The sequence below is a fragment of the Triticum aestivum genome, chromosome 6D (assembly GCF_018294505.1).
Source record: "Triticum aestivum cultivar Chinese Spring chromosome 6D, IWGSC CS RefSeq v2.1, whole genome shotgun sequence".
Classification (NCBI taxonomy): Eukaryota; Viridiplantae; Streptophyta; class Magnoliopsida; order Poales; family Poaceae; genus Triticum; species Triticum aestivum.
In genome coordinates this window covers 215,697,581-215,723,082 of record NC_057811.1, presented here as the reverse complement: position 1 = coordinate 215,723,082, position 25,502 = coordinate 215,697,581, and the positions used below count along the sequence as shown (strand labels likewise).

Below are 25,502 nucleotides of genomic sequence, written 5' to 3'. Positions count from 1 at the left end.
TATTACACTTCAAATGCAATGCTATCGCATATGCTTTTGCATTTGAGGGGGGGTGGGGGGGGGGGGGCGTGTTAGGAAGTATTAGTATTGGTCTAGGAGTCCTTATTAGTCTATGTTTACTTTCCTCGCACCTCAAGTCTTGTGTAATATATATATGCCCCTTGGTCCTTCCATGAAGATAAGTTGCTTCCTTAACAATCTCATCTAAGTTGGTGGCGTAAAATTAGGAATGCTATGTGTCAGGGAGCTCAATGAAGACCCTGCCTTGCCCACATGGCCCCCCTCTCACGTGTGGCACGATAGGGCCTAAATGTGGATAGAAAGAGGGCAAGAAATGCTTCTTATTTAAAGGGCGAAAGCCAACACTTGAACCCAATACCTCTTTGCTCTACCATATTAAATTTCATGCACCAACCAGTAGAACCAAAAGTCCGAACTTATGGAGAAGGTTGGCCAATCCACATACTTCAAGAGGAATAGGCAACTTTTGGTTCATGGAAAAATAATGTGGTGAAAATAAAAACAGACAATCTTGGTCGCAATTAATGTACTGAAACTAAGAGAAAGCGACAAGATGATGTGGATGTTCAAGTTCAACTGATGATTTGAACTTTGTTACTGCAATTTCTTTGTTATTAGTGCTAGGTTTAGATTATTTCATATAGTTGAGTCAGCCAGCGGAAGTTGCGGCAGTGTGTGCACATGTAGAGATGTGATCACTAGTGTACATGCAAGCTTATGGTTGGTTTAGCTAGAAATAAGTGCACGTAGTCAGCTTAGTTAGTTGAGTTAGACATGCATGAGTTAGTTAGCCTGCTTGGCCGGGTCGTGTGGCCATTCAAAAGGAGCTACAAGGGCAGTGTACGTGGGCGTGGATGTAGTGCATGTAGGTGATTAGTTAGTGCATGGAATTAGTTGAGTGAGTGGCCGTGCGTGGTGGCCGGTTTAGTAGGTGCGTCTAAGTCTTCTTTGTACAGGCTATTTAAGTCAGAATAGATGAATGAGAAAGTGGCCATGAGGGCTGTAGAAAGATGTAGCACTTGTGTCACTAAGGAGGATAGCCTCTCGGCAAAGCTAGCTGGCTTTCTTCCTTGGTACATGTGTGTGTGTGTGTGTGTGTGTGTTTCTCGGTTTCTTCCATGGTGTGTGTTCTGGAGATAAATTCCAAGAGAGTTGCGAGAGGAAGAAGCGGCGCCGCGAGGAGAGGCGGCGCCAACATTATCCTCATTTCTTTACATGTTCGTTTTCTTTCAACTTCAACAAGAGCTCTAATGCTTGACATGTTGCAACTTGGTACACAGCAACTGTTTGCTTTTTTTTTTCTTGAAAGAAATGTGGTAGGGAAGGCCCTTACATCGATTTTATTTTGAAAGAATAAGAACCCAAAATTCACACCTGTGAGGACTGGAACCTGGGTGGCTGGGTTGTGAATCCTCTCAACTAACCAAGTGAGCTAAGGTCACTTTTTACTATTAGCTTATTGTTGACATGTATTGTTCTATAAACTATAGGAATTTCCCCGTGTGCACTACCGCATTGCCAAGACCATTGATGCTTCTACAATGACAACACTAAGGGACATGGTGCCCACAAAGATTGCTGCTGGTGTATGGAATTACCTCTCCAAATATAAAACGTCAATTCCTGAATTCCCGCAGACAGAAACTTGTGAACTTCTCATAGTAGACCGTTCAGTAGATCAGGTACGTGGTGAACATACCTGTATATCTGGGTTCAACTTCTATACTGGTGCTATTTATTCTGCTGGTTCACTTTTCTAGTATACTTCAGATCGCACCAATAATTCATGAATGGACTTATGATGCCATGTGCCATGATCTGCTATGCATGGATGGTAACAAGTACGTACATGAGGTGAGCATGCCATTGGTCTTTTTTCTTAATGGTGGAATTATGGTCTGTTGTTTCCCTGGATGGTTACGGATCCTTTTATGTGATTGAATAAAAGGTTTCAAGTAAAAATGGTTCAGCCTCAGAAAAAAAGGAGGTCCTGTTAGAGGACCATGATCCAGTTTGGCTTGAACTTCGACATTCCCATATAGCAGATGTGAGAGCATTTCTCAGTCCATCTTTCTATGTGGTTCACACTTTCAGCAGCTATACAATTAACCATTATATATTTCAGGCAAGTGAAAGACTTCATGATAAGATGACACATTTTGTCTCGAAGAACAAAGCTGCCCAACTACAGCAAGCAAGGTTCGTTCACTGTTTCAAACCAAGTACATAGTTAGGTGTGGTGGCTCATTGTTACATTAAAGATGTTCATATTCGTGTTGTTCTTCGCATGTCTTTTTGTGACTATTTCATTTCTGTCTCGTGAACAAAATAGCAATTTAAATGAAATGCACCTGTATTGCATTCTGAGAAAGCGTGACTTCGACTAAATTCGGTTGAATAGCAGCAACTCATAACTACATGTACTGTTCTCATAACTGAAAAATAAGCAAGCACAATAGTTGCAATATGATGTGCCTAGCTACATAGTGGAGGACTCAGAGTTAGTTTTTTAGTTAATTTAACTACCTAAGTCCAAGTGAAAACTCAACTTCCAAAACAAACTTAAATCTGTCCTTGTCAACCTAATTCTAATTATCGATTCACTTCTATTTTCTTATGCTTAGTTGAATGAATCATTATTTGTTTGTTATGTTTTGGGCTTCTTTTACTAGTGCTCTTTGCCTCTTGTTTAATTTTTTAGAGCTGGAGGAGAGCTATCAACTAGAGACCTACAAAAAATGGTTCAAGCTCTTCCACAGTACACTGATCAAATTGACAAGCTTTCGCTGCATGTCGAGGTTGGTTGTTATGTTGTCTGTGATATGGTTCAAAGTTTTAAGATCGGTACTTGCCCTGTTGCATTTCTTTTCTATACACAGAACTATACATGTGGACGTATTAACTCTAGATATTCCAACGTAAGTGGTATTTTGTGGACCTACTTGAAAATGGTGTAAGGTGGAACTTGCTCCTAATTTTATAAATTCCATCTAAATATGGTATCTTTAAACCCAACATTCTCAACTCCCTTATTCACTAACTGGTTAGCACAAAAGAAGGATGCTACCTGGCGAGGCACATTATTCTGTGTGGGCCTGTGGGGGGTCATTGGAGCACTACTTTTCATAAATCCCTTGAATAAGATAAGTTAACAAGGCCACTTAAAAAACCCACGAAGGCTGAATTGAGCAGTAACAAAGAAAGAATGTTCCTCCCCAATCCTAAGATATGGAGGTCTTGATATTCCAAGAGGAATCATCTCCACTAGGAAGTTCTTGTAGTCCTCAAGAGTCTTCACCTCCCAAGGTGGCCTTCTCCACAAGGGACATCCCACAAGGGAAGAGGTGGTGAGAAAGCTCTATGGTTTTAGTTCTACTTTGCTAACCCTAGAGTGGAAGAGGGGGGGGGGGGGGGGGGGAGTATAGGTAAGTGGGGGAAGGAGGATACGTGGGCTCTGCCCAACTCTGCATCCAGGCAACACGTCTAGATAGTTCGTGAGTTGGGGCCAGGTGATGTTGACATAGCTCCCATGTATAGTCAGGTAGGCTGAATCTGACCCAATAGCCGCAGGGTGGGCCTGGCTGGTGACTAGGAGTCGTCCTGCAATTCGGGGCGCACCATCACCTTGGAATACAAGACATGTATAGTAGGTAGATCAAATTGTAAATCAATGGGATCTCTACCGTGTAAACCTACTTCGGCCCGTGTAACCATACTGCTCACCCAACTCTATGCTTACGCATACACACCATACGTGCAAACACACAAACCCTAGCTCTCATACAAGGCGGCCATCAATACAATTCACAAAGGTAGAAAGTAGGGTGTTGCCTCTCTCTGAGGGCCTAAAATGGGGAAAATCATGTCTCATGTGCACCCTCTAGATTCTCTATACATACACCGCCCTATGTATATTATTTTTGGATCTTCACACTGACGTTTGGCGCGCCATGTAGGGGATGTGCGCATAGATTTGTCAGATTGGATCCAGATGGGTTCCTTCATCGGTTCCGGCGTCTTCACTTTGGGCTAAGGCATCCGCCTCGGCTCCCTAGACTTCGCCGCCGATCCGGTGGGGCGTCTGACCCCCGCTACTGCCTTCACTGAAGGAAAGACTCTTCGCTTCAGCAGCCTGGACTTCATCGCCGAAAAGATCGATAAGCTTCACTTCCGTGTTTGGGCGCCCAACCGGTCGGCGGAAACTTTAGTCAGGCGATCCCTCGAGTCTATATCCACCATGGGTATTGACTACGACGAGTCGTCCTTTTACCCATCGTACTCGACTCACAGTTTGATCTCCTACGCTTGCTTTCATGTCCCCATACAAGCAGCCTGGAATCAATGAAGGAGTTCATTCAGCACCGAGCCGAGCGAGCATAGATTCACTATGTTGATTGTATCGAACGAAGGATTTGGCTTATCACCAAAACCACATTCGCCTTTGAGTCAGCACGTCGATAGCTTCAAAACAAGCCCAAGAACACCCAAATCGAGGTTCGGATGCGGAAGTTATGGCCAAATGGCAAAGGGTGTTGGTCAGTTTTATTGGTATGGCCGGACAGTCCGGGGGATTCGTCCGGACCCTCTAGGGAATAGTCTGAATAGTCTAGGAAATTGTCTGGGACTACTTGGGTTTGGTTCGGACAAATAAGGGGAAACAGCGGCAAAATACAGATGTGTTATGGAAACTCGGATTTTCCAGGAAGAAAAAAAATGATTTCTAGCTTGAAATTTGATGGGGAAAAAGAAAAATTGTGCCCAAGGGATGGAAAGGAAGGTAGATCAACTAGTTTTGCAAGAGATTCATGGATCAAAACCTACCAAATCCCATGAAATCGAACAATTCACTCGAAACTGACTTTGGGCTATTTGTTTTGGAATTTTTCGAGTTAGGCAAGAAAACCATAAAAAGAGGCTAGAAACGGAGGGGGTAGGGGACCCAATTTGTGACAATGCCATGGATGCATCGTCACGGGTGTCGACCCGCTGGCTTTGCCGTACTTGCCGAGGAGGGGAATGCACCATTGGCGCAGCACCCGCGGTTCGCTCACCAGGCCCTTGTACTGGCGCCGTTGGCTGCCACTGAGGGCCACGCAGGCCGTGCCGCATCGTTGTTGGCGTAGCCCATGAGGCTCTGGATGGCGGCACCCCACTCATCCATCTTCTCTGGAGCCGGAGGAAAGTTCAGCAACAACTCCACCTGCGCCAGCGCTTCCGCTGGTGACTTGGGCATGACTGGGCGCAAGGACTGAGATGTGGCTCGACTTCTGTGCGAGCCAGAAGGAGCTACATCTCTGTCCTGCTGCCGCGGTCGATGCTCGCCAGCAATTTGACGTGGCGGCAGGCCCTGCGCACCATGAGAACGGTGCACATGCTCCTTGCCTGGCGTCTCCTAGATTGGTTATGTGTCAGGAGCCTCCAAGATCATCTGGAGTTGAATCATGGAATTTGTAAGGGCAAGGAGATCGCCTACTTCGTGAAGATCTACCCGAGTGAGGCTAGTCCTTCGTGGACGAAAGCCATGGTGGAGTAGACAAGGTTGCTTCTTCATGGACCCTTCGTGGGTGGAGCCCTCCGTGGACTCGCGCAACCGTTACCCTCTGTGGGTTGAAGTCTCCATCAACGTGGACGTATGATAGCACCACCTATCGGAACCATGCCAAAAATCATCGTGTCTTCATTGCGTTTGAAATCTCCAAACCCTTCCTTTACTTACATGATGTTTTACTTTCCACTGCTACATTCTTAGATTTGCATATGTAGGGTGATACTTGACTTGCTAGAATTGCTAAAATCTGCCTACAACTAAAATTGGGAAAAGGTTAGGTTTTATTTGGTCTAGTCTAATCACCCCCCTCTAGACATACTTTCGATCCTACACCCGTGCATCGCTACTCAAGAGGCGGTGCTACGGCCCATGGGGTCGCGCGGCTACGTCCAAGGACGACACCACGGGATCCAAGACCAACGGAGCTGCGGGGCGCGTGCCGAGGCCATCGCAAGATGGGCACGAGACGCTTCCCCGCAACGACATCGACCCTGGCCAACGACCACTCTCCAAAAGGTAATAGATGTTGTGTTGGTGATGAACTCCTTTCTTTTGGGCTTCAAATGATAGTCTCCTCAACACTCAACCTCTCTCACACAGATTTGGCTTGGGTAGGAGAAGGATTGGAGTGGAAAGCAACTTGAAGAGGCTAGAAATCAAGGTTCAAATGGTAGGAATGGAATGTTCACCCAACTCGGTGGCACCGATATGAAAATCTCGGTAAGACCGAATAGTGCAAAAGACTTGACCGTTAGTGTTTTTGGTGAGACCGATTATACCACCTCGGTGAGACTGAAGTGCAATGGCTAGGGCAGAGCTGCGTTTTGGTAATTCCTATCGTTTCGTCTCGCTGATTCCGAAACGAAGCGATTTCATCACAAAAACTTGGCAAGGCCTTCTCGGTGGGACCGAGAACCAATTCGGTCAGACCAAAATGTTAAGGTTTTGGCTGTGGCAGTAGAATAATCATCTTGGTGGGTCCGGGGTAGACAGTATCGGTGGGACCGAAATGATGATTTAGGGTTTGGACAAATGTGATTGTGGGAAATTGATCGAGGATTTTTGGAGCAATATCACTGAGCACTTTGAGCAAACAACCTCATCAACAATACGTCATCCCCTTTTAATAGTATTGGCTTTCCTAAGGGACTCAATGTGATCTTGAATCACTAAACCAAAAATGTAGTCTTGGGGTAGCCAAATTTGTTCTTCACATTTTGAGGGGTCCACACTCCATTAGTCCATGCCATGCCAATCGTTGATCTTTTCTGAAATCTATCATCAATGTTCATTAGATCAATGACATATATGTTATTAATTACCAAAACCACCCGGGGATTAGTTGCACTTTCAGCGGGTCTTGGCTTCCGGCAGAGCGAGTACAACTCTTGTCGCTGGAAGGGTGTGGAGAGCACTCGTTGCCGGCCCCTCCCGCCGGAGTCGTCTGGGTCGGCAGCTTAGAGGCAGACGGTGCACCCACTGCCGCGCTCTTCTTGGGCACCATGGATGAAGAAGATAGCGAAACTTGCACGAGAACTGCTGGAGTAGATCCGCACAAGCGATCCCCTACCCGGCGCGCTAAAGATGTCGGGGTACGACAATCTATGGGGCCAGCATGGTCCCTTTGCAGTTCGGTTTGGGAGATCGATGAGCATGAAGAGCAAATCCAAGAGTTCACACGCGAGGTTTTCTCAGGTCGGGCCGCCGTGGAGGCGTAAAACCCTACTCCTGCTTGTTTGGTGGATTGACTTGGGGCTCAAGTTACAAGCTCAGCTTGCCGGAAAAACGTGAGCAAGGTGCAGCTACTGTGTAAGCGTGAGCAAAGTGTCGACCCGTGCCCAGGTAGCCATGGGCCTCCTTTTATAGACAAAAAGGGGTCACCACGGTGGCAACATGGTCATTACATCTTGTGAATAGTGGCCTCGATGCTATCCAACCTAATCTTGCCGGACTAGGACAAGGGCGTTTAATGCACCGTGAACTGATAGCAATCCTTTGGCAAAAGGCGTCTCCTTCTGTGCCTTCGGCCTGGATGAGCCTATCTTGTTGACACGTCCATAAGAGGGTGTCAATAAAGTTGATCTGCACGCGACGTGCTGACGCGCGTCCTGATGATCCTCCCCAAGTCGCTCGCCCGCTCGACACCTAATCTTGACAAGCCATCAGCTGGTCGATGTGGTGGAGGGATCGAGAAGCAGGAAGGGGGAAACTTCCCGAGAAGGAGCTTGCCGGGTCTTGGCTTGCCGCTATGGAGCTTGCCGGCAACTGGAATCTTGACCTTCGGTACTAACTTGGTACTTCTCGATGACCTGCTGGGAGGTCTTCTTCACGGTCTTGTATGTTGAATCTTGAGTCTTGGGTTGAGTTGTCCTCCGGCAAGCCCTTGTCGTCTGAAGGGCTGCAACTACCTGTGCACAAGTCTGGGGTACTAAGGGACCCCTAATTTAGTACACCGACAGGAGATGTCGGTGGTGTGGCGCCAATTGAACTCTCTGGGAGGTGATCTTTGTCGCACATGTCAGTGTTGTGTGCAGCGACAAGCTAAGCTGGAGGTTCATTGCCTCTACGACTTCCTCACTTGCCTCCAACTGGAGTTTGAGCATAGTCGTGCTTAGCTGTCGGCTCTCCATCCTCGACTCTCTACTCTGGAGGCCCATGCTGAGGTGCACTCTGAGGAGTTGCGTCTACGCATCACGGCCTTGTTGCCGTCCTCTTCAGCAGTTCGGGCTGCCCGCACTTCACCACCACTACAAGGTGTGCCTTCTCCTACACCGGTGGTAGTAGCCTCCACTAGAGCTTTCTACACCTACTTCTCGAAATAGGCATTCACCCCGCTTTATAAATAAAGCAATGATCCGTATAACCAGCATCCAAATCCGCGACGGAACAACGGCTGGGCAACAACACAATCATGCCCAAAAAACATAAGAGAAATAAAAAAAAGCTACCTAATGGCCACCGACAAGCGGCCCTACAATGACGATATTCGGCGTGCTGTAGCCAGGAGCGCATCCAACATGAGGCCAAGACAATCGCGGTCACGCTGCCTAGAAAGCGTTGCCTAGAAAGCAGGTGCCAGTGCTGCAGAAAAGCAAGGAGTTTGAAGGAGTCAGATGGTCGCGTCGGAAACACCCGCTCAATCACTATTTTATCACGAGTTGTCCAAAGAGTCCACGACATGGCCGCAAAATAAGCCAAAATAAGCGGCGATGCCGCCCAGGTTGGGTAGCCCTGGTTTGGAGGAACTCCGCGAGGTCTAGGGCCACCCAGTCGGGCCCTAGTGCCTCATGGATGAACGTCCTCAAGACCCGAGCCGCGGTACATGAGAATAGGATGCGAGTCCCATTCTTAGGCACCGTGCATAAGGTGCACAAGCCATCACCCGGGCCTTGCCGCTTAAGCACCTCGGTCCCCGAAGGGAGACGATCTCTAAGGAGTTGCCAAACAAAGATCTTGATCTTCAAGGGTAAAGGGGCCTCCACAAGGGAGAAAGCCAAGGAATGGTAGGGGACCAACATAATGCCTGGTATGCGGAGTTGACGGAGAACTCTCCTGACGGTGAGAGCCGCCAGGACACGGTGTCCGGATAATCCAACAATACTGGCGATAGGGCTGCCCACAACCTAGACCACTCGATATTCTCCGCCTGCCCAAACATCCGGCGAAACCGTATATCCCAGTGCCCAGAGCATGCAGCCGCGGAGATGAGGAGTAACGCCTCCGCGCAGATAGAAAACAGGACGAGGAATCCTACCCTGAGGGGCTCGGTACCCATCCATGGGTCCAGCCAAAATTGCGTCCCATCCCCATTACCTATAGAGAAGGAGATTCGTAGACGAATGCCCTCCTTGATCCTTTGGATGGATCGCCAAAACTGGGATCCTCCTGAGCGGGAACATGCCAACAGGGGTGTTAGGTATTTTGCTTGGACCAAAGCCCCCATCGCCTCGCATGATCCACCAAACCCATCACAACATGAGCGCGACATTCATGTGACGGGAGGCCATAATACCTAGGCCTCCCCAGTCCTTGGGCATGCAAATGTCCGCCCACTTGACCATGTGATACTTCTGGCGGCCATTGGCTGCCTGCCAGAAGAACTAGCGAGCTCCTTATCGATCGAGCAGTGTACGCCCTTCAGTAAGATATACATCCCCATCATATACATGGGGAGGCTCGCAAGGTTAGAGCTAATAAGGACAGATTTACTCCACTTAGAGGTAAACCGTCCGCTCCACGGCTCAGCCCGTCACGCCACACGCCCTACCATCGGGTCAAATGCACTCATCAAAATCTTCGTATCAGCTATTGGCATCCCCAAGTATGTGGTGGGGAACGTGGCCAGTCTACAGTTTAGGTTATCCGCAATGCGTTGTTGCTCTTCGCGGAGAATCCTAGGACTACGACCTCGCTCTTATCAAAATTGATCTTCAGTCCCGACATAGCCTCGAAATAAAGGAGGAGGAACTTGAGATTCACGATGTCAAGGTCCGTCCCTTCCACCATGATCATGGTGTCATCCGCATATTGGAGGTGGGTGACCCCTCCCCACGGGATCAGGTGGCCAACTACCTCCAATAGGTGGCCAGACACCCTAGCTTTATCTAGGTTGCCAGCAAAGCATCAACGGCGAGGTTGAAGTGAAGGGGGGAGATCGGGTCCCTTTGCTTCACTCCTGCAGAGGACGTAAAGAATGGTCCCACGTCGCCATTAATATTAATCGCCGTCCTTCCGGACCGAACGAACTGCATGATCCATGAACACCATCTGTCATCAAAGCCCCTTTGCTGAAGCGCCAACCGCAAGAATGACCAATCCAGGCGGTCGTATGCCTTTTGGAAGTCCAACTTGAGGAAGACGCCCTTATGGCCACACGTCTTTACCTCATGGACAATCTCGTGAAGGGCTAGGATCCCATCAGGCCCCGGAGCCGACCCTGCCTTCATAGAGGCGATAGCCCTACCCACCTCTTCCGGCAAGAATGGGCGAGTCAGTTCCGCATTCTCAAGGTCAGAGACTCTGTCCTCGGCTGGCCAGAAGTCCTCCGCCAAGGACACCCCGCCATGGGGTTCCGCCGTAAAGAGCTCCTTGAAGGAGTAAATGTGGGACCTTAATCTCTTCCGGGTGTTCCAGGAGGGTGTCCCCCTCCCAGAGGCACGTGATAGAGCATTTCAGCGGTGCCCATTAGCAATCGCCTGAAAGTATGCGGTATTGGCATCCCCTTCGAGGGGCCACTTCTGGCCCCCGCGGCGTTGCCAGAATAGTTCTTCACACTTGAATATCTCCATCAACGAGGATTCAAGGGCGTACTGTTGGAGCCAATCGTCGGCTGACAGACCGGCCGCATCAGCCTCCTCATCGAAGGCCTTAATCTGGTCCCCTTTACGGGCCCGGAGTTCCGCGCCAAGGTTAGCTCCCCACCCCCGCATGAATTGGCGGGCGACCTTAGTGTAGTGGTGCCATATGTCCGTGTCGCAAAAATACCGTGGTGGGGAGGCTGCGGCTTCGACCCAACGATCTCGCACCATCTCGAAGAACCTCGGCTGCAACAACCAGGATGGTTCGAAGTGGAAGCGTCTCGCTGGCGGTGGTGACCCTTCCCCTGAGGAGAACAGCAGGAGCCTCCTGAGCCCCTTCGCTGCACCTACTTACAAGCAGGATGGGCACATTATCATGAGAGTGCATCAAGAGGAAGAGACAGAGTCGCCATGGTGGCCATTCTCATAAGGACTTAGGAGGCTCCTTTGATTCTCGTGAGGGCTCCCTTGAGAAGGTTCACCAGGAGATGTTCACCTTGCTGCTTCTGCCCCATCCTTACCGAAAAAGGCTGTCGCCCCGCTTTATAAATAAAGCAAACCGCCAAGAGCACATACAAGGACTAGTTCAGAACACACACACCCAAGTCGCACAACAATAAATCCAGAGGTACTGCTGAGGGCACAGCTCAACAAGCCCAAAACACACACGAAATAAGAGACAGGCTCAGCCGGGGCCAAGGTCGGAGAGCAAACAGACGACTAATCAGGCTCAAGCGGAGGCGGCGGTGGTGGCGGCGACAGGCGGACAGCCATCGAGCGGAGGTCGGCGATGAAGGCGGAGATGGCGTCCCGGTCCCGAGGGCGGCTAAGCGGCCGCCAGAGCTGCAAGTAGATCGTCGAAGAGGGGAGCGCTGAATCACAAGCTTATTGCGAATAGTCCAGAGCGTCCACGCGAGGGCCCCAATCTCAAGCCACCTAATGTGGCGAGAGGACAGCGGGGAGGCCTGTAGCTCGGTGAAGAGGTCAGGGAAGTTGGAGTGGCACCAATCCCCACCAACCGCCTCTCTAAAGCAGCTCCACACGAACTGAGCAGACACGCAGGAGAAGAATATGTGGTTCGAGTCTTCGGGGGTATCACATAGGGGGCAGAGGCCAGAGCCCGGGCCATTGCGCTTGCGGACCTCAACTCCAGACGGCAGCCGGCCACGGATCCATTGCCACATGAAGATCCGGATTTTAAGGGGCAGGCGAATGGACCATACCGCCTGGAGGGGCGGCGGGGCGGAGGATGGGGCGGTAGCCGCGTAAAGGGACTTGGTGGAGAATTGACCCGAAGGCTCAAGGCGCCACCGAACCTCATCCGGGCCAGCATCGACAGCCGGCTCAGGGAGAGCAATACAATCAAGAAGCTCATGCCAGGCGGCCACTTCCGGGGGCCCAAATGGCCTCCGGAACGCGAGACGCCCTAAGTCAATAAGGGCCTGTTGAACTGAGATTGTAGGGACTACAGCGATGGAGAAGAGGTCGGGGAAGCGGGCCGCGAATGGAGGGTCACCCGCCCATCGGTCAAACCAGAACAAGGTCGCTGCTCCCGATCCGACCGAGATGGAAGTCCCAATGCGGAGGACGGGGAGCAGTTGGATGACCGACTGCCAGAACTGGGATCCACCCGAACGTTGGCAGAAGGCCAGAGGTTGGCCACACAAGTATTTATTCCGGATGTTGTCTAACCACAGACCGCCATGCCCTTGTGAGATGCGCCAGAGCCAGCGGGAGAGGAGGGCAATGTTCATGCGCTTCGAGCACATGATGCCAAGGCCTCCCTGCTCCCGGGGCTTGCAGATGTCGGGCCAACTAACCATATGATACTTTTGCTTGTTATTGTCCCCAGCCCCAATAGAAGCGCGATTGGATTTTAGCGATCTCGTGATGGAGGGTCTCGTGGAGGCTGTAGAAGCTCATAAGGAATAAGAGGAGACTAGAGAGCGAGGAGTTGATGAGAATCGTCCGGGCCGCCTTTGAGAGCCACCGACCCTGCCAAGGCTCAATGCGCGTTTGCAACTTGGTGACCGTAGGACGAAGGTCCGCCACAGTGAGCCGAGAGTCACTAATGGGCGTTCCCAGTAGGTCGTTGGGAAGGAACCCAGGCGGCAATTGAGGCGGTTGGCAATGTCAAGGGCCTCAGCCGGAGTAGCCCATCACCATCACATCGCTCTTGTCGAAGTTGATCTTAAGACCAGACATTTGTTGGAAGCAGAGGAGGAGGAATTTAAGGCTCTTGTATCCGAGCCTGCGACCATGATGATGGTGTCGTCAGCGTACTGGAGCAGGGAGATGCCAACGCCCCCAGTTAAGTGGGGGGTGATCCCACTAATATGGCCCGCGGTCTTAGCCTTGTCCAGAATGGCCGCAAGAGCATCGACCACCATATTAAACAGGAACGGGGAGAATGGATCACCCTGCCTCACCCCGCAGAAAGTGGGGAAGTAGGGGCCGATCTCCCCATTGATGTTGACGGCAGTGCGACCACACAAGACCATCTGCATAACCCGCGTCACCCAACGGTCATCGAAGCCTTTCCGCAGGAGAACTTCCCGAAGGAAGGGCCAGCTAACAGTGTCATAGGCCTTAAGGAAATCGATCTTCAAGAAGACCGCCTTGAGGTGTTTGGAGCGGACCTCATGGAGGACTTCGTGAAGGACCAGCACCCCATCCAGAATATAACGGCCTTGGATGAAAGCCGATTGGTTGGGGTGAGTAATCTGGTCCGCGAGCAGGGTCACCCTATTGGCGTACCCTTTCGCCAGAATCCGGAAGATCACGTTAATCACCGTGATTGGGCGGAACTGACGGATGTCAGAAGCACCAGGAACCTTGGGGATGAGCGAGATCGTCCCGTAGTTAAGGCGCCCGAGATCGATGGACCCAACGTAGAACTCGTCGAAGATGGCCATGACCTCCGGCTTGATCACATTCCAGAAGCTTTGGAAGAACTAGACTGGAAGGCCATCCGGGCCAGGGGCCGAGGCAGGGTTCATGCCCTTGATGGCGGCCCAGACCTCGCCCTCTGAGAAGGGGGCCATAAGAGCCGCGTTCTCAGGCTCGGAAACAAGCTGGCGACCGGACCAGCAGTCAGGGGCCAAAGATAAGCCGCTCCGAGGAGCGGCTGTGAACAGGGCCCTATACAAGCCGTCGACGTGGGACCTAATGTCCCGCGGGGACTGCAGGAGGGTCGAGCCATCCCAAAGGAGAGGAATGGTGTTGCGCCTACGTCGGCCATTAGCAATGGCTTGGAAATATGCCGTATTCGCGTCGCCCTTCAAGACCCATTTCTGAGCACCACGCAAACGCCAGTAGGCCTCTTCATCAGTGTAGATGATAGAGAGCTGATCTTCCAAGTCGTAGCGGGAGAGCCACTCCTCGGGAGAGAGGCCGGTAGCATCGGCGCGCAGGTCCGGGGCTTGGATCGCAGACAGCAGAGCCTTCTTACGCTCGCAGAGGTCACGCCCCAGGTTGGCGCCCCATCCCTTCATGAACTGTCGGCCTCGCTTGGCGCAGACGTGCCAAGAGTCAACAGTGGAGGAAGGGTGAGAAAGAGACTGCGAGAGGGCGCGAGTCTCCAACCAACGGGCACCGACCGCGTCGGCGAAGCCAGCTTGGGACAACCAAAATGTCTCAAACCGGAATCGGGGGGGAAGCGGGGGGCGTTCATCAGCGGAAGACAGAAGGAGGGGGACGTGGTCGGAGCCAATCCGAGTGATGGCCCGAAGGGAGGCAAGGGAGCAATGGAGGTCCCATTCCGGAGAAACTAGGACCCGGTCCAGGACGGACTGGGTCGGGGCAGCCTGACGGTTGGTCCAGGTGAACCTGGCACCAACCCGGTCAATCTCACGGAGGCCAAGATCAGCAATGCAATCGTTGAACATTTGCATAAGAGCAAAGTTGACGTTGGCATTGCTCTTGTCCTCCGCGAACATAAGGAGATTAAAGTCACCCCCCACAACAACCGGCAGTGACGCAGCCGACACCTTCCGGTGGAGCTCCTCGAGGAAGGAGGCGGATCGGGTGTGGTCAGCGGGGCCGTAGACAATAATGACCTCCCACTTGAAGTTAAGGGAGCGTTCAAAAATCTCCATGCTGACAAAGAACTGACCCCGGTCCATAGTGCCCACCTCAAAGGTGGCATCCTTCACACCTAACAGGATGCCACTGGAATGGCCCGCGGTCCCACTAGAAGGGAGCCAATGCCAGGCGAAAAGGTGGGAGCTCAGGCAGTCAAGCTCCGGGAGGGAGAAATGAAGCAGCACAAAGTTTGTGGAGGAGCAACTCCACCTTGCTGCTACAATGTGTACAGCACAAGTGTTGAAGGAACAGCTTCAACGTGCTGCGCTAGATATCGCTCTAGAGGCGAATGTAGGTTGATAGGGCAGCAAGAGTTCAATCCAGAACTCCTAGGGCACAAGATCTACTCCAATATCTTAGATAAGAACAACAAGTTCTATTATAGGTAGGGGTACATAGTCTGCCTCCAAAGTAGAGGCGAGGACCTCTATTTATAGGGCTTTGGGAAGCCTTCACATACTTCTACTTATAGCTGGAATACTCTAGAAAACATTATGTAAGTTTCACCATTCTACTCATAGCTACTCACAACTAGAAGACTCTAGAAAACAGTAGTAGGATAGAAAAGAAAAGGAAAGAAATACTACACTAGAGTGGAAGCATCTAGAAGCAACCAAACAGATCTGGCATGTGTTTTCTTTCTTCTCATCTAGTGTTCCTCATCATTCTCCCCTGGTTGTTTGGAACTCGCCCTCGAGTTATCTTCATAGAGCGCTTCTTCTGGATGGTAGAGAGTCAAGTCCGCAACATTGGAAGTGTTGGAGATACCCATGTCACTTGGAAGATCTATCACATAAGCATTATCATTTATCTTCCTCATGATAGAGAAGGGCCCATACCTTCGCTGCCTAAGTTTCCCTTTAACACCTAAAGGCAGCCTCTCTTTTCGGAGGTAGACCATCACCTTATCACCGACTTGGAATGATTTTGGCCTCTTTTTGCAATCAGCAAGTTGTTTATATTTCTGATTTTGTGCTTTCAAAGCGCCGCGAATCTCTTCAAATAACTCGGTGTAATTATCAGCAAAGGACAATGCTGATTTTGAGTTTCCCCTTGATGGCAGCTTCACCAGGTCCACCACATGTGTTGGAACTTTAGTGTAGACAATGGAAAAAGGGCTCCTTCCTGTGGATCTATGCTTGAAGTTATTATAGGAGAGCTCTGCAAGAGATAAAGCCAAATCCCATTGCCCCTTTCTTTCTCCACAAATGCAACGGATCAGATTACCCAAAAACTTGTTCACCACTTCCGTTTGTCCATCTGTTTGTGGATGAGCAGTGCTAGAAAATTTCAATTCAGTGTTGAATTGCTTCCACAAAGTGAGCCAAAATGCAGCAAGAAACTTGCTATCACGGTCTAAGACAATGGACCTTGGAACTCCATGAAGTCTGAGCACTTCCCGAAAGAATAGGTTTGCCACATGATGAGCATCCGTTGTCTTGCGGCATGGGATGAAATGAGCCATCTTAGAGAATCTATCCACGACCACAAATACAACATCACTTCCTCGTCTTGTTCTTGGCAAGCCCAAGACGAAGTCCATAGAAATGTCCTCCCATGGAGCAACAGGAACAGGCAAAGGCATGTATAACCCTGTGTTCTGGACTTGGCCTTTGCAGGTCTGACATACGGGGCACCGTTGAACGAACTTTCCAGCATCTCTCTTTAGTTGTGGCCAAAAGTAGCGAGCTTCCAGGTTAGCGATAGTCTTGTCCCGTCCAACATGGCCACTAAGATCACTTGAATGGAGCTCTCTAACCAGCTTGTCACGTAGAGAACTTCTTGGAATGCACAAACGATCATTTTTGAAGAGATATCCATCTTGCATTAAATAGTCATCACCTAATGGTTGGCCCCTTGCATGCTTTACCCAAACATGGCCAAAGTCTTCGTCACCCTCATACAACTCCTTTATTTGACCCATGCCCGGAAGTTCAGCTTCAAAAGAAGTCAAGAGGCATGCACGACGACTCAAAGCATCGGCCACTCTGTTAGTTATTCTAGAGTTATTCTGGATGAGATAGTTAAACCTCTCAAGATATGCTGCCCATCTTGCTAGCATGCGGTCAACATGCTTTTGATTTCTAAAATGCTTAAAGGATTGATGGTCGCTATAAACAATGAACTCTTTAGGCAGCAAATAGACTTCCCAAGTTTTCAACGCTCTGAAAACGGCGTATAATTCTTGCTGATAGGTACTCCATTTCTGTCTAGCTTCACTTAACTTCTCACTAAAGAAAGCAATGGGCTTCCTTTCTTGAGATAGGACAGCTCCAATGCCTACTCCACTTGCATCACACTCCAACTCAAAAGTCTTGTTGAAATCAGGTAGTACCAAGACAGGAGCTTGTGATAGCTTTTGTTTAATCTCTTTGAAGCTAGCTTCAGCTGCTTCTGCCCATTGGAACTTTCCTTTCTTCAAACACTCGGTAATTGGTGCTATGATAGTGCTGAAATTTTTAACAAATCGCCTATAGGAAGTTGCAAGGCCATGAAAGCTTCTTACCTCAGAAATGGTCTTTGGAGTTGGCCATTCTCGGATTGCTTCAACCTTAGAATCATCAACACGAATGCCGTCACATGTTATGACGAATCCTAGGAAAAGAAGTTGTGTTTGCAGGAAAACACATTTCTTCAAGTTGACGTAGAGCTCATTTTCCCTTAGTACTTCTAGCACCTTCCGAATGTGATCAAAGTGTTCATCCTCATCCTTGCTATAGATCAAGATGTCATCGAAATAGACCACAACAAAGTGGGATAAGAAGGGTCGAAGGACTTGATTCATTAAGTGCATAAAGGTACTTGGTGCATTTGAGAGTCCAAATGGCATGACTAGCATTCAAACAACCCTTCCTTTGTATTGAAGGCGGTCTTCCATTCATCTCCGGGTCTTATACGGATTTGATGATATCCACTTCTTAAATCTAGCTTTGTGAACACTCTTGCTCCACTAAGCTGATCCAACATATCATCCAGACGGGGAATAGGGAATCTATACCTTACGGTGATCTTGTTAACGGCTCTACTGTCCGTACACATGCGCCAAGATCCATCTTTCTTAGGCACGAGCAGGGCTGGTACAGCACATGGGCTAATACTTTCTCGCATATGCCCCTTTTGCAGCAATTCCTCCACTTTCTCCTTCAATATATCATGCTCCTTTGGGCTCATTCAATAGTGTGGAAGATTAGGAAGACTTGCTCCCGGAATTAAGTCAATTCTATGTTGAATTCCTCTCATCGGTGGCAAGCCATGTGGCTCCACAAGTATGTTCTGAAATTCTGCCAATAAACCACGTACCTTTGCTGGAATTTCAACAGTCAGGTGCTCTTCTCCCTTTACAACAAGTGCAGCACACAAATCTGCCTCCTTCAAGTCTTCCATAAACTCATGAGAGGTATGGGAGATAGTTAACATAGTTTTCCCCTCCTCCTTAGAGGTATTACCTTCGGTTTTGTTTGGTAAGATAATGATCTTTCTCTTGTTCCAAATGAAAGAGTAAGAATTTTCCTTGCCCTTGTGTGTAGTATCCACATCAAATTGCCAAGGCCTCCCAAGAAGAACATGGCTGGCATCCATGTCAACCACATCACACAACACATTTGAGCGGTAATGCTTACCCAAAGAAAGCGGCAGGTTGCATTGTTTGGTGATCCTCATATTCACTCCTTTCTTGGTCCATCCAATAGTGTAGGGATTTGGATGATCATGGGTTTCAAGCTTTAAATGGTCCACCAACTTCTGGGAGATAAGATTCTCGCAGCTGCAACTATCAATCACTAGTTTGCATACCTTGCCATTCACCGTGCATTTGCTCTCAAATATTTTCTTCCGTTGTGTGTCATCGGGTTGTGGTGTGGAACATAGGAGACGCTGGATCACACATACCACCACTTCACCTTCTTCTTGACAAACCACTTGTCCGTCTACATCTTCAAATTCGTATTCTTCCTCATCGCCTTCACCATCATGGATAGTCGTGTTAACAAATTTCCTTAGTGGGCAACCGCTGGATATGTGTCCCTCTTTACCACATTTATAGCACTTTGGGCCTTCATTTGCCTTACCCTTGCCTCTAGTTTGCTTCGGGATGGGCTGTTTTGTCTTGGGTGGAGTGGTCTTTTCTTCCACTCTATTAGGTTGGCTCCTAGATGAGCCTTCGGTATGAGGATATGGAGGATATGGAGCCTTAGTTGTCTTTCTGATCCTCACAAACCTCTCGGCCTTTAAAGCTAGAGCTTGTGCTTGATCAACGGACCAGATTTGTTGCATCATCAATCGATCTTGAATAGCATCATTGAGACCATTGATGTACCTTGCAACTTGTTGCTCTTCAGTTTCAGCAAGGTTGCACCTCACTTGTAACCTTAGAAACTCCTCCGTGTAATCTGAAACAGTCCTATTTCCTTGAGCACAATTTTGAAATTTGATAAATAGGATCTGGTCATAATCAGCGGGCAAAAATCTCCCTTTCAAGAGGCCTTTCATTTGTCGCCAAGTTCTAACACGAGGTTCTCCTCTCAGCCTGCGCTCCTCTTGAACGCGATGCTACCATGCACCGGCTCCTCCTTTCAACTTGTATGCGACCAAAGGAACTCTACGATCTTCCGGAACCTCCATGACCTCAAAGAAAGTCTCCACTTCATATAACCAATCCAGGCACCCTTCAATGTCAACATTTTTCCATTAAAACTTGGGATCTCAGCTTTCACCTTGTATGTATCTCTTGCATATGTAGGGTTGGGTGCTCTCCGATATGCGTAGAGATTTGGTTCTTCAAGGGCATCATCATATTCTTCACCTTCAGAAGCTTCAACATAAATTGGCCTTCTTGAAGCACGTTGAACAACATGTTGTCGTGGCGGTCTTGCTCCAAGATTACCTCTCCTTCTTCCTTGATGAACATCTTCCTCTTCTTTAGATGAATCTCCTTCATTGGTAGCAGGGGGACACCCTTTCTTATCATCTCAACCAGCTGGTCAAATCTCCTATTAAGATCTTCACGCAGCTCTTTGATTTGTTGTTCAGCAGCATCCATCCTCTTCTCCAATTGCTCCATTGCTTGCTGCAACTTGCTCTCAAAGAGGACAGCAAGAACGATTATGGGTCAACGAGGCCCTGATACCACCTGAAGCAGCACAAAGGTTGTGGAGGAGCAACTCCACCTTGCTGCTACAATGTGTTCAGTGAAGGAACAGCTTCAACGTGCTGTGCTAGATATCGCTCTAGAGGCGAACGTAGGCTGATAGGGCAGCAAGAGTTCAATCTAGAACTCCTAGGGCACAAGATCTACTCCAAGATCTTAGATAAGAACAACAAGTTCTATTATAGGTAGTGGGTACATAGACTTCGTACAAAGTAGAGGTGAGGACCTCTATTTATAGGGCTTTAGGAAGCCTTCACATACTTCTACTTATAGCTGGAATACTCTAGAAAACATTATGTAAGTTTCACCATTCTACTAATAGCTACTCACAACTAGAAGACTCTAGAAAACAGTAGGTAGGATAGAAAAGAAAAGGAAAAAAATACTACACTAGAGTGGAAGCATCTAGAAGTAGCCAAACAGATCTGGCATGTGTTTTCTTTCTTCTCATCTAGTGTTCCTCATCAGAAACCCTAGCTAAACTTTCCTCTGAAATCAAGCTTTGCTAGTGATATTCTCTGAATTCTGAGTGCGTTTTCTGAATTTAGTCCGTCAGACAACTCGGGTCTGACAGTTGTTAAACTTAATGCACTAGCCAACGCAACCAAAAGTCCAAACTGATGGAAAGGGCTAGGCAATCTACATCACTTCAACACCCCATCTCACGTGTGACGCGGGAAGTCAACACGTGAATACTCAGAGGTATGGCTCAAGAGGCCTATACATGGACACGGAGGGGGGCGCAGCAATTTTTTCATAAATAGTGAAAGCCAGAACTTGAACTCGAGAGCTTAGGCCTTGATACCATGTTAAGCTTCTTGAGCCATAACTCTGAGTCTATTCACGTGTACAGTTCCTGATCGGCTGCTACTACCTAGTACTATATTTTGTAATATCAATCCATGAAAAAAAGCTTCATGTTCCCTCTGCTGCCACCGCCGCTAGTCTAGTCTAGTGTGTGCTTCCTAGCTTCTAGTTCTATGTTTTCCACTGTGTCCACCAAGTCCATTGCTCTTTTTTTCGTGTTTCTCATGCCATGCGAGTCTACCATACCTTTGTCTGTCATCCTTTCTCTGGTCCTGATCCTTTATATACAACTTTTGTTGCCTACTTGTCCTTGTTGTTTTCTATACGATTTTCGTGGACTCCTTTTGCATTGTCGATCTATGCCCATTGTCTTAGCCGTTGAGCTTTTTTCCCCGTCGGTTGTCGTGGCCTATGATTTTCTGCGCAATGTTTAATTCTCTTGATGTGCCATCTTCCTTTGACAATCCATCTTCTCTTAATACTTATCTTGTATCTTCTATTGATGTGGTGTGTTTCTCTGATGTACCATCTCGTTACCCCCTTTGGCTTGACTCTGAAGACTATCATAACGGCCAGGAGCACACGCGAATGGAGCAGCGACATACGTCCTGGCCAGGGAGGTGGAGGTAGCATCGGCCCTGAGCTAAACGAGGCAACCTCGATTTGGTCTGCCTGGTGGGGTAGACGACGGTGGGAAGCGCAAGACCCGCAGGCAGACAAGAGGCAGCAGTCCAGCGGAATCCAGCAGCCGTGGACCTGCAGGGCCGGCAGGCGAGCTGGGTAGGGGCGAACGTGCGAAGCATCGCGCCCAGGAGCAGCAGCCAGCAGAAGTCAACGGGGTGGCCTGATCTAGATTTTAGTGAAGCGTCCCGATCTCGGACTTGGAGTTGTGCGACTTTTATCTTAATGGTCGCAGATATACATGGTCTAACGAATGTCGCCAGCCAACCTTGGAGAAGCTGGATCGATGCCTCGCCTCTGGGAGTGGGAGCCATTATACCCATCATCTTTCCCCACGGCGTTGAGCACTAGTGTCTCTGACCATTGCCCTTTGCTCCTCAGCTTGGACCCAGATCACAGAAGGCGGACACGGTTTCATATTGAGAGTTTCTGGACGAGAATTGATGGCTTCCATGAGGTGGTCCAGCAAGCATGGAACCCAGTCACTCCGGAGCAAAACCCTTTCAAGAGGCTGGCGGCTAAGCTCAAGGCTACAGTTGCAAGCTGGCAAGCTGGAGTGATCATTTTGTCGGCAACATTAAGCTACAAATCCTCATTGCCAACGAGGTTATCCAGAGATTGGACGTGGCTATGGAATCCAGAGAGCTATCGGTAGAGGAACAAGCGCTTAGGCGGCTGCTCAAGAAGAAACTACTCGGGTTGGCCTCACTTGAGAGGACGATGGTGAGGCAAAGATCAAGGATCACGTGGCTCAAGGAAGGTGACGCATGCACACAATTTTTCCATGCCCAAGCGAGTCATAGGAGGAGGAGGTCCATCACATCGTTAAATGTGGAGGGCACTCTGGTCTCGGATCATGAGGATAAGGCAGATGCGATGGACGAGTTCTTCAACTTGTTGGGTTCCAGCCCGGATAGGCGTGGAGAGGCCGTGGAGATCAGAGACTACCGGCCGATAAGTCTCATACATAGTTTCCCGGAGCTAGTGGCCAAGGTGCTTGCCACTAGGATGGCTCCAAGATGACCACACTTGTTGGATCACATCAAAGTGCATTCATCGTGGCAGATGCTTACATGATAATTACAAGATGGTGCAAGGGATGGCCCCAAAACTGCACAGCTCCAAGAAAGCAGTAGTGATGCTAAAGCTGGACATTACGATGGCTTTCGATACTCTGGATTGGGCCTTCTTACTTGAGGTTCTGCACAAGCTTGGTTTTGGCCATCGTTGGCGAGCTTGGATCCTGGGCTGCTATCCACCTCATCTACTCGCGCGCTGGTGAATGGCATACCCGGCGAGGTGATCTACAACCGGAAGGGGTTGCGGCAGGGGGATCTCCTATCCCCGCCGCTATTTGTCCTACTGATGGACGGGTTACACTTCATGCTGCGGGCTGCTGCTGAGCAGGGTATTCTGCCTCCCCTAGCCACTGTGGGACTTCACCACCGTATGTCCATATATGCGGACGACGTCATGACATTGTGGTGCCAGACACAGAGGGGCTGAGAGCCTGTGTCAGAATGATAGACGACTTTGGGAAGGCATCCGGCTTTTGCACAAACCTAGCGAAGTGCTCTGCACATCTCATCAGATGCAGTCCGAAGCAGATGGATATAGTTCCGGAGGAGCTCAAATGCCAAACCCTCCCATTCCCATGCACATACCTTGGCCTGCCACTTGGGCTACCCAAACCGTCCCCAGCTCAACTGCAGCATTTGGTGGATAGGGTGGCCGACAAGTTACCAAGTTGGCGAGCCTCTCTACTACACCGGAGTGGCAGATTGGTGTTGGCAAAAACCACCTTGACAGCAATGCCGGTGCACGCAATGCCGGCACTTGACCTGCCTGCCAAAACAAAGTCCCAACAAAGTCCCTACTATAAAATACCGCGGAATGGCATGTGGTGGGGCTTGAAGAAACACAAAGTCCCAACAAAGTACATTACCCTCATCAAGGACATGTACGATAATGTTGTGACAAGTGTTCGAACAAATGATGGCGAAACTGACGACTTCCCGATTAAAATAGGACTGCACCAAGGATCCGCTTTGAGCCCTTAACCTTTTGCTTTGGTGAGGGATGAGGTCACAAGGGATATACAAGGAGATATCCCGTGGTGTATGCTCTTTGCGGATGATGTGGTGCTAGTCGATGATAGTTGGGCGGGGGTTAATAGAAAGTTAAGAGCTATGGAGACAAACCATGGAATCAAAAGGTTTTAGACTTGATAAAACTAAAACGGAGTACATGAGGTGCGGTTTCAGTACTACTAAGCATGAGGAGGTTAGCCTTGATGGGCAGGTGATACCTCAGCAGGACACCTTTCGACATTTGAGGTCAATGTTGCAGAAGGATGGTGATATCGATGAGGATGTGAGCCATTGTATCAAAACCAGATGGATGAAGTGGCGTCAAGCTTCTGGCGTTCTCCGTGACAAGAGAGTGCCACAAAAGCTAAAAGGTAGGTTCTACCGGACGACGATTTGACCCGCAATATTGTATGGCTGAGCGTTGGCCGATGAAAAGGCGACATATTCACCGGTTAGGTGTAGCGGAGATGCGCATGTTGAGATGGATGTGCGGCCACAAAAGAAAGAATCGGGTCCGAAATGATGATATATGTGATAGAGTTGGGGTAGCACCGATTGAAGAGAAACTTGTCCAACATCGTCTGAGATGGTTCGGCCATATTCAGCGCAGGCCTCCAGAAGCTCCAGTGCATAGCGGACTGCTAATGCATGCTGATAATGTCAAGAGAGGGCAAGGTAGACCAAACTTACATGGGAGGAGTCCATAAAGAAAGATCTGAAGGTCTGGAATATCACTAAAGAACTAGCCATGGACAGGGGTGCATGGAAGTTAGCTATCCACATGCCAGAACCATGAGTCAGTTTCGAGATCTTACGAGTTTCAGCTCTAGCCTACCCCAACTTGTTTGCGACTAAAGTTGTTGTTGCTGTTCTGCAGTTGTCAGAGATAGCTTAGCAGATTGGGGTGAAACCAGCTGTCACGTGTGGGCTTAGCTGGTGCAACCGGTAGCAGATCACATTAGGAAACAAATCTGCATCTTGAAGTTTGGTAGGGTCTTATCTCTAGAAATTGTTTCCTAGTTTGTATAGTCCTTTCCACGTTTGCTAGGATCCTAGCCTTAGGCCTCAAGTCTTCTGTATGCACTTTATAGTGCCCACCTCCTAGTCAGATCAGGCTAGCAACAAAGAATCAAATTATCTCCCATCTGATAATTCTTCCCTTGCCTATGCTGTGCGACAACCCCTCCCTGGCTGGAGCCGCACCGCAGGGGTCCAAGGCTTCGGCGTAATACCCACACTACATGAAACCAGCACTAGAGGTAAGGAAGTGCATAAACAAGAACTTCTACATGAAGGGAAAAATACATAAAAGACCATGCAAAGAATCATAATGGACATGGTTGGGCAGATACATAGATGTAATTTCAAGTAGATACCTCCAGAACCGGATAAAATCGGGACAGTGCCCATGCTGATTGTTCCGTCGTTCGCTCTTTTCTATGTGCATGTTTTTTCTGTTTTCAATACGAACAAATGAGCAAACTCTGACATTCAAATTTTGTATACATACAAGCTAAGCTGGAACCTATAACTTTTACCTTCTGAACATCAAATTTCAGTGTAAAACCTCCTCCTGAGGACTTTTTTGTGTCAGTGCATAAGCAGCGCATATTATTCACAGCGATCATGTCATCAGCAGATAATCCTGCCAACTGTCAACAAACATAAATCTTAAAGTTTCGCGCCAAATGATCACAGATAGAATCAGCATGGGATCACTTGAGGACTACAGGCTTGTACAGAAGAATAAATGCAAGTTATAGACCTCTCATGCAGCAAGTTGATACTTGATACCACTTCATTGTCACTTATAGGTGCTACCAGCAATG

At 48.9% G+C, this 25,502-nt stretch overlaps 1 protein-coding gene across 6 annotated transcripts in view; it reads left to right on the top strand.

Moving 5' to 3' along the window:
• The window catches only part of LOC123144490 (probable protein transport Sec1a), an 87,586-nt gene that overhangs the window by 27,500 nt on the left and 34,584 nt on the right, over window positions 1-25,502 (top strand). For all 6 annotated transcript variants that reach the window (XM_044563658.1, XM_044563654.1, XM_044563655.1 and 3 more), the window contains 5 exons: window positions 1,512-1,703; window positions 1,792-1,875; window positions 1,970-2,068; window positions 2,147-2,220; window positions 2,723-2,819. In XM_044563658.1, coding sequence (XP_044419593.1) covers window positions 1,512-1,703; window positions 1,792-1,875; window positions 1,970-2,068; window positions 2,147-2,220; window positions 2,723-2,819 — 546 coding nt within the window. The remainder of the gene's footprint in view (window positions 1-1,511; window positions 1,704-1,791; window positions 1,876-1,969; window positions 2,069-2,146; window positions 2,221-2,722; window positions 2,820-25,502) is intronic.